The sequence below is a fragment of the Helianthus annuus genome, chromosome 14 (assembly GCF_002127325.2).
Source record: "Helianthus annuus cultivar XRQ/B chromosome 14, HanXRQr2.0-SUNRISE, whole genome shotgun sequence".
Taxonomy (NCBI): Eukaryota; Viridiplantae; Streptophyta; class Magnoliopsida; order Asterales; family Asteraceae; genus Helianthus; species Helianthus annuus.
The window spans coordinates 91,572,659-91,588,907 of NC_035446.2; the positions used below are offsets into that span (position 1 = coordinate 91,572,659).

The 16,249-nt window shown below is 34.4% G+C and overlaps 1 protein-coding gene across 1 annotated transcript; it reads right to left on the bottom strand.

Annotated features, from left to right (window-relative positions):
* Positions 1–457: 457 nt before the first annotated feature.
* LOC110905587 (probable beta-1,3-galactosyltransferase 4) lies at positions 458–3,022 on the bottom strand. Its single transcript, XM_035983010.1, has 4 exons — positions 2,930–3,022; positions 2,494–2,680; positions 1,393–1,480; positions 458–1,059 (listed from the first exon to the last, which is right to left on the bottom strand). The coding sequence occupies exons 1-4, from the start codon at positions 3,020–3,022 to the stop codon at positions 930–932; spliced, it is 498 nt and encodes a 165-aa protein (XP_035838903.1). The 3' UTR covers positions 458–929.
* Between the last annotated feature and the right edge of the window lie 13,227 nt (positions 3,023–16,249).

Below are 16,249 nucleotides of genomic sequence, written 5' to 3' on the forward strand. Positions count from 1 at the left end.
GAAAATTATGAACCATATGTTAAAGCCAAGTAAAGAAACTAATAAAATGATATTGTTTTCTATACAAATATCTTGGTATTAACGAGTCGAACTAGTATCAGATCTCGCGCTTTGCTGCGGGGTGTTGACGATGATGTATTTATTACCTGATACATCAAAGGGTTATTACACATTATAATCTAAATGATGGTAAAAAACAAACAAACAATACGGTTAAGTAAAAATGTCTAAAGTTAAAAGTTAGCTTTAAGTGTAATAAGGTAAAAAATAATAACAATAATTAAATTTGTTACCTAGTATATTGATGGGTTAAAATAGATCATGTAGGCTTTAATCAAAACGACCGTAAAAATAAGCAAGCAACCCGGTTAAGTAAACATATTTAACTAGGTTAGAGCCCGCGAGCTTCGCGGGTAGGAAAATTTAATTTTAATTAATAGATTTATGTCCTAAAACATAAAAATATGTTTTTACAAATGTTTTATTGAATTATGTATTATGAAAGACATAACATAAGACGTAAAACCAACAAAAATTTTATGAATGTTTGAATAAATGGTTCACTCCATTCCATCTATCATCATTAAGGCACACTAAAACTACTCTAGATTTTTTCAATTATCATCTTCTTCTTATTAGGAAAATAAGTAAAGAACGGTTTAAAAGGATACAGTAACACTTTTGCGGATTAAAAGATTCTTCACAAGTGCTATCTATATGTAAGTGTATTTTTCTTCAACCTCTTATTCCTCGACTGTGGGGCGACCTCCGGAGCATTTTGAGCTTATGTAAAATTGTCATTCTTAGTTTTGAAGCTCAATAATCCCAGTGAAACGGCCTCATTGGCGTATTTATGAAGCACGTGTCTAAAATGCTCCAAAAATGAGATGGGAAACACATGAATTGATATAAATAGTGAAAAATGGTACTTACTGGTTTATTGAGATATAAGTAGCTAGATCTTTTAAAATGGCGTATAATTGTCCTGTGGCATGACGGAAATATTTGTTTCCTTCCTCACCGAATTTCCAATGCCCGGGTTCATGATATCGCACTCCTCTGCTTGCCAAAGGGAAAAGTTAGAAACCGGAGGTGGCAATTCAACCCGGCTATGGGTCAGTTTGTGTTCATATGTTATTGATCATGGGTCCAATGTGTAAAGTAAAAGGTGAGGTGTGTTGACTTGCTCTAAAATTTACTTGTTTTTGACTCGTAATAATTCCAACTGACTCAACATTTCCACCTATAAGTTTTGCATGATGTATGCATACATAAACACCGTCTTTCCATATATATGTTTATATATATATAAACATCATTTCCGATTACAAAAACAACTACGAAACCATAATTCGAGCTGTAAATTAGTTTCATGGAAGGGATTTGGCTTACTTGTGGTCAAGAACAGGACCTGATTTCATGCATCCGACATACACACGAGGTTTTGACTGATATCTACTTAATGTGGCTCCAAGTATACCTGCATTTATCAATATAAGTTAACGAAAATGACGAATGGTTTACATATACGCAAGGTTTAAAAAGGCTGAAACGGGTATTGAGGCGTTTTCCCTTAGCCTCACGAGGCGTAAGCTTTGAGGCAGGTCGAGGCGTAAGCCTCGAAACATTATTAAAAAAGAATAAGAAAATATATATATCTCATAAATATCAGAAATTAACATAAAACAAACATCATAAATAGAAAATAGTTCAACAAGCAAGGTTTAACGTAAAACAAACATCATAAAATAGTTCGAACAAATTAAATTAGTAATGTTATGACATCTAAGTATCATAGTACTCGTTTTCCTCCGCATCATCATCCTCAAAGTTTTCATCTGGCGTATTTAGATTGTCATTGTCATTGTCATCTTCATCAACCAAATTAGTAACTCTTTTCCTTTTCCTCCTAGATGATGAACTCTCACCGCTTCTTCCTCATTTGACCGGCCAACTCCACCAATGCCATCTTCATCCCCACTTGCGTTAGCTATCCAGTCGTCATCCGACAAAACATCATTGGCAACAATCGGGTCTTCATCATCTTTTAGATTCGTCTTCTTTATAAAATTTTGTTTTAATCTCCTATTTTACATCAGACATGATTCTATTCTACGTACTGTGTAAGTGGTTAGGGTTTTTAACCTTATAGATGTTTTTTAAGTGAACTATTGGGTTGGCCCACCAATTAAGCCCAATAAACATTAAATGGGCTAAAATAAAGTCCAGAAAACCTAACTTTTATCAATTTTCACAAGGTCTAGTGAGGCTTAAGCCTTACCGCCTCGCCTCACTGCCTCAGCGCCTCAGACAGCCTCAGAAAGCCTCGGATGACTGAGGCCTAGGTTTCAGTTGACCCCTATGAGGCTAAGCCTCTAAGGCGTTTTTTCATAGCCTCAGCCGAGGCGTAAGCCTCGAGGCGGGCCTCGGAAAGCCTTTTTAAACCATGCATATACGTAACGGTCTCATAGCTATACAATACAATTTAATTACCTATATTTACATGTACATCGTCATCAACTTTGACATAGAAATCAGCATCCCACAGAGAAACTGCGGTAGTAAAATATGTTTTTGTTTTTGCTGATAATTCAAGGTAACCCTCAATATAGTATAAAAGTTTATATATAAAACATAAATATATTGATATGAGGTTATATCCTTGTCGCTTACCTGTGACCTATCACAAATCGCATCACAATACCCTTTTCTTCCTCAAGCTTTTTTAGTTTATCACCTAAACATGATACAAAAAGAATTTAGGGATTTCAATTGAAATAATATTACAAGTTAAAGATTAGAATATTAAATTTTTAAAGAATAAATCCTCCTAAATTAGTGTATTAAAAAGAGATTATTACTAAAATAATATAACTTTTGTGCATAAAGAATAGGCTATGCTTATATGCATAATTAGTTAATGACTCACTGATGTGTCACATCCATCTGCTAATAACTTGAGCCTTTCGGCTTCGATTCCAGTTGGTTTAAATATGCCTTTAGCTTCGGGCTCGATCCACATTCTATATCACAACAAACACATCAGTTGCTGAAATTACAGAAATTGATCTTACTGTTCGGGGAGAAATGCTTTAAACTTATGATATATTACAAATCATTTAAAATAATCTCATTCTTCACTTAAAGCCTTTAAACATCATTCATTTTTGGAAGATAAAGTGGTTTATATTCAACAAAAAGCATGAAATTTACCAAAGAAATTAACAAAAATAGCAAAATTTAAAGTTTTAAACTAAATGTACCATACTTTGAACTAAAGTAACATAATTTGAACTAAAAGTAACATAATCTGAACTAAAAATAGCATAATTTGAACTGAAAGTAACATGATTTGAACTGAATCCGATATTTGTTTATCAAAAATCGAAAAGCACAGGCAACCAATCGCCGATAAACTTAACAACATTAACAGGGGCAAGAACATACCGACAATTAACATGAGTGTCAATCCCTAAATTCCCTCTCTGGTGGAAGGTCAATCCCTAAATTCCCTCTAGCAAGGATACAATTAACATGAGTGTAAGCACTTACCCCAAATTTGACCGTCGATTAACAGATCTGCGTTTGGATCGGTCACGAGACGAACCATGGAATCTTCTATGAACAGATCTGCGACTGTACATCATTCTCTGTAATATCTATTATCTGCGTTTGGATAAGGTTTACTTCATATCGGCGGACGGCACAGAAGCATAATAACCGGATATGTTCATCACAGCCGATGAAGTTGAAAACATTAAATCGTACCAAAGATTCTTAAGAACTGAAAGGAATATTAAAGTTTAAAAAGGAACAGTGTAACAAAGGAACGGAGAAGATGCATATTACAAAATCAAATGTTGTGGTGAAGATTGTTGGAAGTAGAAACTCACCTTCGAAGAAAATTGGCGTTGTTGAAGGAGCCTGAGAGATGATGGAGAGTTGTTTAGGGTTTGGAGTGAAAAGATGAAAGGCAAGCCCGTCACAGAATTGCACTCGTCATCAAAACCCTAGATGAAGAACAAACTCAGATCCTACACCCGCTCTGTATCAAGTCGGAAGATGAAGATGAGGATTTTGATTCCACTCTAATATTGTAGATCAACAACACATCTCTCATCTCTGATTCTTTTTCCTTTTGAATCCACAGATCCAAATCCACATCTTTGAGGGAGAGAGAGAAAGAAAATGAAAAAGGCTCGTAGTTTGAAATTTGAAAAGCGCTCACGTGATGAGTTACAGAGCTGGTCAAAATTCAGACTTTTGTCTCAAGCCTGTTGTTATCTTCTCACAGCTTTAAAAAAACTTAAAAAAAAAAAAGAAATCACAGTAAAATGACATGTGGAATAGGAGAAGCCAGGGATTGCCATGTAGGAAAGAGAGTAAAATGGTGGCTTGTGGTGTTGACAAGTGGCAGAACCTTGTTCTTTTATTAGATATAGAGATAACAAAGTACATAAATAATAAATAAAATAAAATGAATTAATACAAAAGATAAAATATTTATTAAATTAAAAAAATAAAATAATTCACTTTTTTTGAACTCCCTGTTAGCACAATTGCTATTTGCTAATTATGGAATAAAGGCATGTCTCCATACATACCAGGCCCAAACAAAGTACTTAGACCCAATCAAAGCTTCGAACCATTCAACATTTAAACAAACATTTAAGACTAGAAGGTATGGGGGCTGGCTGAGGCCCGGCTAGGACCGGCGCCGGTCCCCTACTCCGCCCCTCTGGGGCTCGGCTCGGCACAACCAGCCACCCACAGCCGGGGTAGCCGGACCTCCTTTCTTCTCTTGCCTCTCACATATACCTATACATACATACATATATATACATAAAGGGGTTCATCCCCTACCCCCCTAGGTCCATCCCCTTCAAGCCACTCCTACGTAGCGCCGACATGGCGGCCCATCCTCTTAAGGTTGAGGCTCTCCATACCCTCTAGTCTAACAAGCTCATGCCGTCTTTAAACCATAATGTCCTCTGCACGACATCAGAAGTGGTCCTTTTGTGACAGCCATGTGTCGCTAAGCTTCATCATTTGGATATTCTTGACTTTTTGAGGCTTTATTTATCACTTACAATACTTTGTAAAATGATATAAACAAAAAGTCGATCCGTGACCCCTTGTTACGATGCGTGTTAAAAGCATTCACATCCAACCCTCCATTTTTTACCCTATATAATTGCTATATTTTTCTCTCATTTTCAACTAAATAATTATTTTTAATACTTTTATCATTACATTTACTCTCTCTTCCACTCACAACCATTTTCAAAATATATTAAAAATTTTAAAAAGATTGAACAATGTTCTCTCAAATTTACAGATAAACAGTAATATTTTCTCTCTCCTCTATTCACAACCACTTACAACCAATTTTCATAAAATAAAAAACCCTTTCACATAATTTGAGGGGTTGGATATTAATGCCCTTAGCAAAGACGGCTCAAATATATTTTTTACTAGTGTCACTTTTTTAAAAATGTTTGACAAGTTACTTTAGGGTCAGATACGTAGACAATTAAAAATTAAAATGTATAAATATACATAAAACAAAGTTGTTATTCTTTCAGATCTATTTTCCTGACATGCCTCAAATAAAAACTAAATAAACAACAATATAAAAAATAAGTGAATAACGCATGATGGAGCAGTTGGACGATTGATTAGTTATCACCTGCTTCTTCAAAACAAATTTCCTTCGATCACTTTCTGGAGCTATTAATCTTCCACGTGGAATTGTTATTACAAAAATCTGGATGGTACCATACTCCTGTTTATATATTCAAAAAGCTGATGATCCAAGTTAGTTAATTACATCAATGGCGAAGCTAACCCATTAATTTAGAGTTATCCTGAATTTTTTTTTACGAGTAAATTACAAGTTTTGTTCTTTACGTTAAATCAAATTGCAGGCGCTATCCTTTAGCGCAAAAGTTGACAACTTTTGTACTTAATGTTCTAAAATGTTACACGTTATGTCCTTTAGGCCAAACCCAGTTAGATTTTTTGGTTAAATTTGGTCATGTGCCTTACACATGAGGGTATTCTTGTCATTTTATCTCTTCAGAGGCTATTTTGTAAAATAAATTACGTGTAGGTAGTAGTTTATAAAAAATAAAAAGATTTATAAATAGAAAAAAATCTTGCCTCTCTCTCTAACACACCTTACTCTTCTCTCTCTCTTATTGTAGAAAACTTCACAATCACCATTAACATCAACATTACAATCATAAAAACCACTCAACAGATTCATAAAAAAAATAATGATCATCAACAGGGCCGGTCCTAGAATTTTGGGAGCCCAAAGCGAATTAAAAATTCGAGGCCCTTTTTAATTTTTTAGGCTTGTAATTTCGGTTTGTATCTGACATTAAATATATTAGGGAGAAACTTATAAAGCACTTAACCACTATATAAACTAGATGATTTCCCTAATCATATAATGTCGGGATCTAATGCATAAATCAAATCTAAGTTGGTCAAAAGGGTTTAACCTAACAAATAACAACTTACATTATGTGTAAAAGGAATTAAAACATGCTACTTATTTTAAGTATACTATTCTTATTATTTAGAAACGATTTTTTATCTATAAAATTTTACATGGACGTATCATGTTAAAAATTTTGTGGACAAAATATTTTAGCTTATTAAATTAAGAGAGGTGATTAAAAAAGATGCATTTATAACCCTTTATTAAAAGAGTGAGTGAGATGATTAATAATTTTGAAAATGGGTAGCATGTGGGATTCGAACCCAGCCCTCTACAAAAACCAAATCTTGTTCTTACAACCAGACTACACTTGTATTAATGTTATATCACCGTAAATATAATATTCTTTTTTTTTTATAAATATAGATTTATTTTTTTTTTAATTTTGGAGGCCCTATTTTTTCGGAGGCCCTAGGCCGTCGCCTAGCCCGATTACACTAACGGGCCGGCCCTGATCATCAATAGCCACCCTTGAAGAAGGGTATGCATCTTCTTCTTCCAGCTCTACTTCTGCACCAAACTCAAAGTCAATATCAGCAAGAATCTTCAAATCAACACCGACTAAACCATAAATCGTCGCTCTGCTCCTCCGTCTTCACCGAAGATTTCCTCAATTCGACGGTAAAATCACTCTAATCTTTTTGATCTATCAACTTTTGATCCTATCTGTTCTCTCTTTCTATCAAGTTGAGCGGTTGTGGATGGTGACGGTGGTGGGTTGTCACGGTGGTGGTTGGTGATTTAGGTTATTTGGGATTAGGGTTTCGGTGAAGGTGGTGATAATGGAGACGGTGGGGGGGGGGGGTTGTGATGGTGGATGGGGTGGTGGGTTTTAATGGTGGTGGTTGGGGTTAGGGTTCCGGTGGGGGGTTGTGTTGGTGGATGGGGTGGATGGGGTTAGGGTTCTAGTGGGGGTGGTGACTGGTGACGGTGGATACGGTGGTGGTAGTCTGGTAGAGAGAAAGTAGTTGTGGCAGTGGTGGGTGAAGGCGGTTGTGGTGGTGGTTGTGTGTTATGAATCGGATGAGAGATGTAGGGAACAAGGAATATGATGTATGTGTGTGTGATCATCTTTCTCCCATCCTTAATCTGTAATCTGAATTTCCATCCTCTTTTCTATGTTGTTTGATTTGATTTCTTAGTGTAACCTTTCCAGTAAATCAATAGAATCACAATCAATAGAATCACATCTTCTGATTATCACTGTTACCTCAATTTGAGATCACCTCATTGTGGTGGTGGTGTGTTGATGGAGATGTTGGAGACAGAGAATCGATGGTGGTGGTGGGTTAATGGTGATGGTGATAATTTTTTAAAATATTTTGTTTTAGTTTTTTAAATAATATTAAATAAATGGCTAAAAAGACTAAAATACCCTTGTGTAATCTGATTTAACCAAAAAATCTAACTGGGTTTGGCCTAAAGGACATAACATGCAAGATTTTAGAACATTAAGTACAAAAACTTGTCAACTTTTGCGCTAAAGGACAACGCCTGCAATTTGAGGTAAACGTAAAGGACAAAACTTGTAATTTACTCTTTTTTTACCGTGCAATCATACAATAATAAAAAACGATAATAAATAAAGTAAAACAAATATCTAATAGATTTATCCTCTTCTTTTTTCATAGCTTGAAATCGTTCCATCACATCGTCGTCTTTTACTTTATCAAAAGTTTCTTTTTCAGCCTCACAAACCATAGCATTGTTCAAATATTCTTGGCCCATTCAATTTAGAAAAACATCTTTCAACGGTTGCGGTTACCACCGGTAAAATCAAAACTAGCTTCACTACCCTATAAACCAAAGGACAAGAACTATGTGTTCTAGTTTCCACCATATGACGTGCAATATCACTTATTCAATTATAATATTGTTTTGGGTCTTGGGCTAACTTTATCAATTATATTTAGAGCCTTCTTTTAATTCTATGATTATTAATTTGGGCTTATTTTATCATTCGGGCTTAATTATTCTATAAGTTTTAGAGTTGTAAAATTTTTGGGCTTATAAAAAATGGGATTTTAATAATATCAAGTATCATATTTTTTTGGTTAAGGGTATCCTCTTATTTTTTATGGGGTATTCTTTGTATAAAAAAAACCACTACGAATATGGGGTTAAGTCGTAGCACGTGCTACGGCTCATTATATTATGGTTCCGCCCCTGAATTACATCAAGTTGGAAGAACTATAGAGTTGTTTATATGTTTTAAAACATGGAAGCAGTTTATATATCATAATTAAGTTATTTAAAAATAAAATAAAATAAAATGGCATTTTAAAAAAAAAAATTATAAAGTAAACTGTCATTTTGGCCCCTGTGGTTTGGTCAATTTTGCCACTTTAGTCCAACACTCAAACTTTTTGCATCTGGGTCCCTGTGGTTTTAGTTTTATTGCCATTTTGGTCCAAATGAAAACATATCATATTTGTCTTATAAAATCCTGTTATTTTGTCATTTTCCGCAGGGGCAAAATGATCATTTTTTTTAATAAATAAATACTATATTTTATAAGACAAATATGATCTGATTTGCCCATGAGGAAAATGACAAAATTGCAGGATTTTATAAGACAAGTATGACCTGATTTTATTTTTGGACCAAAATGGCAATAAAACTGAAACCACAGGGATCCAGATGCAAAAGGTTTGAGTTTTGGACTAAAGTGGTAAAAGTAACCAAACCTCAGGGACCAAAATGGCAGTTTACTCAAAATTATATTTATATCAATATCTATAGCTAACTATATTTACTATATAATAAAAGAAAGCAAACGGTGATGCTTCTCATCATTCTAGACCATTTATTTTTTGGTTTTCCGTTTCTTTCTTCTCATTAATTATACATATTTATTATATTCACTATAAGGGATTTTAATTATGAATATTCTAAATAAACTTATTTTTTAGTTAAAAGCTTAAATTTAAGTCTTCAAATATCATCAAATTTAAAATTATGCTCGTTAAAAGATTATAAAAAGGAAGAATAATGATAATAATTATTTTTGTGAGTGATTCTAAAAAAACTCAAATATTTAACATGGGTAGATTGTATGAATGGTAAAAATATGTCAAATAAAAAAATAGATCGTATCAAAAAATCAAAATTTAGTCCTTAAATTTATATATATATATATATATATATATATATATATATATAGGGAGAAGATCATGCGAGAACCACCTCTTATTGTGAGAACCGCGAGAACCAATGTGAACACACCAAAAATGCCTAAAAATAGCTAAAAATCACACAATTTTTTTTAAATATTTTTTATATAAAAATCGCTACTTTTCGAACCAAAAAAAAAAAAAAAATTTTTTTGACCACTAAAAGTAGCGATTTGAGCATAAAAAATATTAATTTTTTTTTTGATTTTTTTAGGTTTTTTGGGGGTTTAGTTTTTAGCATTTTAGCTTGTGGGGGGGGGGGGGGGGTTAGGTTTTTGGGGAGTGGGGGAGGGGGGTTTAGGTTTTTTTTTTTTTTTTTTGGGGGGGGGTTTAGGTTTTTTGGGGGTTTTAGTTTTTAGCATTTAGCTTGGGGGAGGGGGTTAGGTTTTTTTTTGGGGGGTGGGTGGTTTAGGGTTTTTTTTTTTTTTTGGGGGGGGGGGGTGGGGGTTAGGTTTTTTTTAAGTTTTTTTTAGCTATTTTAGGTTGTGTTCACATTGGTTCTCAAGGTTCTCACAATAAGGGTGGTTCTCGCATGAGCCCCTCCCAATATATATATATATATATATATATATATATATATATATATATATAGAGAGAGAGAGAGAGAGAGAGAGAGAGAGTAGGGTTCCTGCGGAAAGTGTGTTTTTCCTAGAAAGTCTAGGAAGCAATAAGAGCGCGACATGTGGCATTGAAGGATTTTAACTAAAAGGGCAATTGTGTAATTTGAATATTATTTTAATTATGGATTATTTTATTAGGATAACTAACTAACCATAAAATTATGGAAACTAAATATTCCATTTAAATCAAATTGACAGTTTTAGTTTAAATCACACAAGACGCTGTGTTTCTTAACAATGTGTTTTAACAGCACACATATTTATTGACGCTGTGTTTTAACAGCAAGCAGATATCTTGACGCTGTGTTTTAACAGCAAGCAGATTGCTGGAGGATTCTTGACACTGTGTTTTAACAGCAAGCAGATTGCTGGAGGATTTCTTGACACTGTGTTTTAACAGCAAACTGATTTCTTGACATTGTGTTTTAACAGCAAACAGATTTCCTTGACACTGTGTTTTAACAGTAAGCAGATTTCTTGACGTTGTGTTTTAACAGCAAGCAGATTGCTGGAGGATTCTTGACATTGTGTTTTAACAGCAAGCTAATTTCTTGACATTGTGTTTTAACAGCAAGCAGATTTCCTTGACACTGTGTTTTAACAGCAAGCAGATTTCTTGACGTTGTGTTTTAACAGCAAGCAGATTGCTGGAGGATTCTTGACACTGTGTTTTAACAGCAAGCAGATTGCTGGAGGATTCTTGACACTGTGTTTTAACAACAAGCATATTTCTTGACATTGTGTTTTAACAGCAAGCAGATTGCTGGACACACTGTCAGTGTCTTCGTCTTCAACACAACCCAGTGTCTTCGTCTTCAACACGCTGTCATCATCAACATTAAAATGGTAAAACACATAAACCTTAAAACACACTGCGATCATCAACATATTCAGATGTCATTTTAAAACACAATTACATCTAGAGCCCACTCTAAGATGTCAAGCATTGAGGTCCATTCACTAAAAATAAGAACCCGATTCAATGATAGATAAAAAAAATTGAAACAAGTATGAAAAACAACAACCGTTAGGGAAACATCACCGGCCGACCAACGATTCCGACTACTGTTTGATCGGCTTATACCTCGAAGGAACCAATATATGACCAATCGGAGAAGAATATTTGCAGGAAATATGGCTGGTTCTTCTTTGGTTGCGGTTAGGGAGAGAGAGAGAGAGAGAGAGAGAGAGAGAGAGAGAGAGAGAGAGAAAGAGGGGAAATCCCATGATTTTAGGGATTGGTTATTGTTATGGCAGTTTCTTGATTGATTTAAAACACTTCCAATTACCAAAATACCCTCACTATATTAAAAGTCTCTAATTATATAACTCAGATATTACGAAAATGCCATCCATTTGATCTAAGCCATTAAAAACACCAATCGGAGGGCCCAGATCACTTCCTAGACTTTCTAGGAAAAACACACTTTCCGCAGAATTCCTACTCTCTCTCTCTCTCTCTCTCTCTATATATATATATATATATATATATATATATATATATATATATATATATATATATATATATATATATATATATATATAGGAGAAGTATCCATTAGGAACCACCCTTTATTGTGAGAACTGCGAGAACCAATTTGAACACAACCAAAAATACCTAAAAAAATCTAAAAAACACACAATTTTTAAAAAAATTTTTTTAACAAAAATCGCTACTTTTCGTCAATAAAAATAAAAAAAATAAATTGTTTTTTGGAGACTAAAACTAGCGATTTTTATTAAAAAATATTATAAAGAAATTGTGTGTTTTTTATATTTTTTTAGGTTTTTTGGGGGTTTAGCTTTATGGTTTAGTTTTTAGCATTTAGCTTGGGTGGGGGGGGGGTTAGTTTTTTTTTAGGTTTTGGGGGGGTTTAACTTCATGGTTTAGTTTTTGGCATTTAGCTTGAGGGGGGGGGGTTTAGGTTTTTGTGGGGTGGGGGTTAGTTCTGTTTTAGGTTCTTTTACGTTTTGGGTGGTGTAGTGTGTAGTGGGTTTAATTTGTTGTGTTCACATTGGTTCTCGCGGTTCTTTCATGGTGATGTGTTTTACCAGTCAGAGAGGTTGAAGTCAGTGTGTTTTAACAATCTGAAGTCAATATATAATCAGGTTGTGTTTTAACAGTTATTTTGTATTTTAACACTCTGAATGTGTTTTATGTTGTTGTCTATGTCACATTACATCACATTGTGTTTTTTGATGATTACATTACATCATAATGTGTTTTACAACAGTTTGTTTTTATACTGGAGTTTAACAAATCTGATTGTGTTTTAAGTCAGCAGATTTGCTGGAGGATTCTTGATATTGTGTTTTAACAGCAAGCAGATTCTTGACATTGTGTTTTAACAGCAAGCAGGCCATTGTGTTTTAACAGCAAGCAGATTCTTGACGCTGTGTTTTAACAGCAAGCAGATTCTTGACGCTGTGTTTTAACAGCAAGCAGATTCTTGACGCTGTGTTTTACATGCCTCTCTACAATCATCAATTAAAACAGAAAAAACACAGCCAAGTTACAAGCAGATTAAGACCGAAAACGTATATGCACTTCAAGAACTTTAATCACAACACAAGATATGAATACCTAGTGAAGAAAAGAGGTATCAACAAGCCTTGGAACCGAAATCTGAATGCTTTTGGGGTCCTGTTTTGCGTCGCCAACAGCAAGGGGGAGTAGAGATCGCAGGTTTTATTATGTTTAGGGTTGGATTGGAGAGAGAAAGAGAGAAAATCAAATCAATAATGGAGAGAGAGAGGGAAAATCCCATGTAAGTAGGGATTGCAGTTATCTAATTGATTTTAAAAAACGGCCATATGACAAAATTGCCCATATTCATTTAAAACAGTCAATTAATTAAACTCAAATATTACAAGATTGCCATTGATTTAATCTCAACCCTTAAGCACACCAATCGGATGGACAAGATCGCTTCCTAGACTTTCTAGGAAAAACACACTTTCCGTGCGAACCCTACTCTCTCTCTATATATATATATATATATATATAGGGTCGAGATTTAGAGAAAACGGTAGAAAGTGTGAGAACGCTTATCAATCTCCGATCAAAACAATCTATGGACTAGATTGGCGCAGTGGCATTTTCGTAAATAACATCAATTTTATTACGTGAACGCGCTTCAATAAGGGTAAAAGCGTCTTTTGACTACTCCAAACAAAACGCCATCTCATGAAAATAAAACGCCAAAACAAAATCACACAACATTCTTCTAAAAACGCCATTAGATATAAAACGACAAACTTAATTATAGTAAAATCCCGCCAAAAAATCCTATATATACAACAACTCAAACCTTCAATTAAAAAACACAAACAAAAATCCCAAACGCCATATTTAATATATTCCATTCGACTGATAAATGCCAGAAAACCCAAACATCAAATATATTGCTGTCAATAAAGTGTAGCTGTATGGTGTGGACAACATTGTCAGTTATCTTTCTTAACTGAGGATTAACAATGTTATCCAACACCATACAGCAACAATTTATTGATTTTTGCATGATCAAATTAACAGTTTTAAGATGGTTTATTTTGGGGCGTTCTTTTTCTCGGTAAAACGCCAAAAACATAACATTTTGGCTGAAAGGGTGTAAACTCAATAACATTTTGCTGCATGAGATGGACAAAAATTATAGAAAAAGAGACTGATTTCATAAGAAAGTCGAAACAGACGGTGAAGATGCTTCAAAAGAAGAAAGAGACTGGTGACAGTGAAGATTTGAAGATCAATATTTATTTTGTTTAATTTTCTTTTTCAGTTGATTGTTATTTAATAAACAACGCCATATCTAATAAAAACGCCAAAAAGGCAAATATCTTACACCTTTGGCGTTTATCAAATCATCATAAAATTACTTTGGACAAGTATTATAAAAAAACTTTTTTTTATTCTTTTTTTATTTTACTTTTCAGTTGGTTGTTGTATAATAAAAACGCCAAAACAGGCAAAACTATAATAAAATTAGTTTGAAAAAGTATTATAAAAAACCCAAAAAATAAAAAACAAAAAATAAAAAACAAACTTTAAAATGTAAGTAGAAACTGTAACACCTCGAATTTTTGTGTCCAATGATGCGTTAACACGTGTCATTTGTTTACACGTGGCATTGATATTAAATAAAGGACTAATTTTGACAAACCTTGAAAGTATGTAAATTCGAGGGTTATAAATGACAACCAAGGGTGAATATACTGTATAGTAACCCTAAATGATGCTCGTACCTTCAAACGAATAAATCATGGATCGTACGGAAGCGAAACGCGGAAGAAAGTGAGAGATTACAAGCTACAGGGGTTAACTGTGTCAACATGTTTAATTATACCTCTGAGTGACCCTTTAACGTTCCCGAGGCTTTGTAACAGTATAATACACTCACTAGAATACAATATATAAATTTCGCGAAGTTCCGTTTTAAAACGAGAAAGTTATGATCAAATTCGTAGGAGAAGGGTTAAAAGCGTCAATAATATAATTTAAGGCCTTCCGGATAATAAATAAATTTAACCGAGGGCTTAACAATGCGGGTAAATAACGCGAGGTCCTTAACTGTAATTAATCAAGGGCCATATCGCAAAGTTACCACTTCAAACCCGAAAGGTCAGGTAATTAATTACCAAGATTTTATAATCATTACTAAAAGATTTAAAAAGATTTATTTTAACCCCTTACGGACCGTAAAGGGTATGCCTTACGGACCGTAAGGAGGGGGAATGATTGCACCAGATCCGCCTGTGGCTTACGGACCGCAAGGCCGAAGCCATACGGTCCGTAAGCAACGCCCAACGACAGATTGTTGGCTGTTGGCTGTTTTAAGCGGCAAAACATGAATTTATGGGTTTCTCAGGGTCATGGGCGCCCCCTACTCGACCCATAACTCTCTAGGACACATGCCACTGATCCACATTCATTTATAGGATGTGTTGTAATGATCTAAGGGCTTGTCTTTGACTATAAATAGACCTCTTGTGTTCATAACTTTCATCACAACTCAAACACACTTCACTGGTCATTCCAAAAGCTCTCAAGCATTCTTCTTTGTTCTCTAAGCAAGTCTCAACTGCTGTAAGTCCATTAGATCCTTTGTAGTTTGAATTATACTTAGTAAATAGCTAAAAACCAAACCATCGTAAATACGGTTTGACTTCAAAATAAATCCGTAATGGCTCAGGCTTATGACGGATCAAAAGTAGTTATGAGTTGGTATTTATGTGGGTAATAAACCTCTAAAAGGGTTCCCTCTGATCACCACTCTAACTAGCTCAAATGTCGAGTCAAACGAATGCTTAAAAAGTCAACAGAAAGTTATTTTTGCGAATTGTGCATAATCTGTAATGTATATGCTATGGAACCTGTTTAGACACTCATAAAACATGATATTAAGTATATAAACTTATTTGCGCTCATTTGAATCGACCATTTGCTATATTGACCCGGTTCGGAGCCGAATGTCGCAAAAGTTTGACTTTTGCTTTGACTTCAGTTCTGACCCGTTTTAGTGAGGTATAGATATGCCTTAGGACTCTCTTAGGACCAGGTTACATGATGGTATAACCCTCTGTGACCGGTTCATTGTTTGTCCGAGTCTTTTACGCATTTCCGTTAATCGCCTAAAAGTTGACCGTAACGCCCTTTTTAAAATAAAACGAGTATTTCGGAGACGTGAATGGACCATAACCTTGCTTACTAAATTATAAGCATGTCCTTAAAGTTTCACGTCAATCCGAGGTTTAGAAAGAGAGTTATGCTAAAAAGCGCAATTAAAGTAAACTTATGTAATAAACGACGCAATTAGCATAACGCCTATCTAAACCAAGATTTCGTCACCAAAACTTTTACCCACTGTTAACAAATAATATTTTTGGAATTTTAAGGATTTTTAATAATTTTTACCTCGCTCATAACCTGCGGTTATGGCTACGGTTCGGTA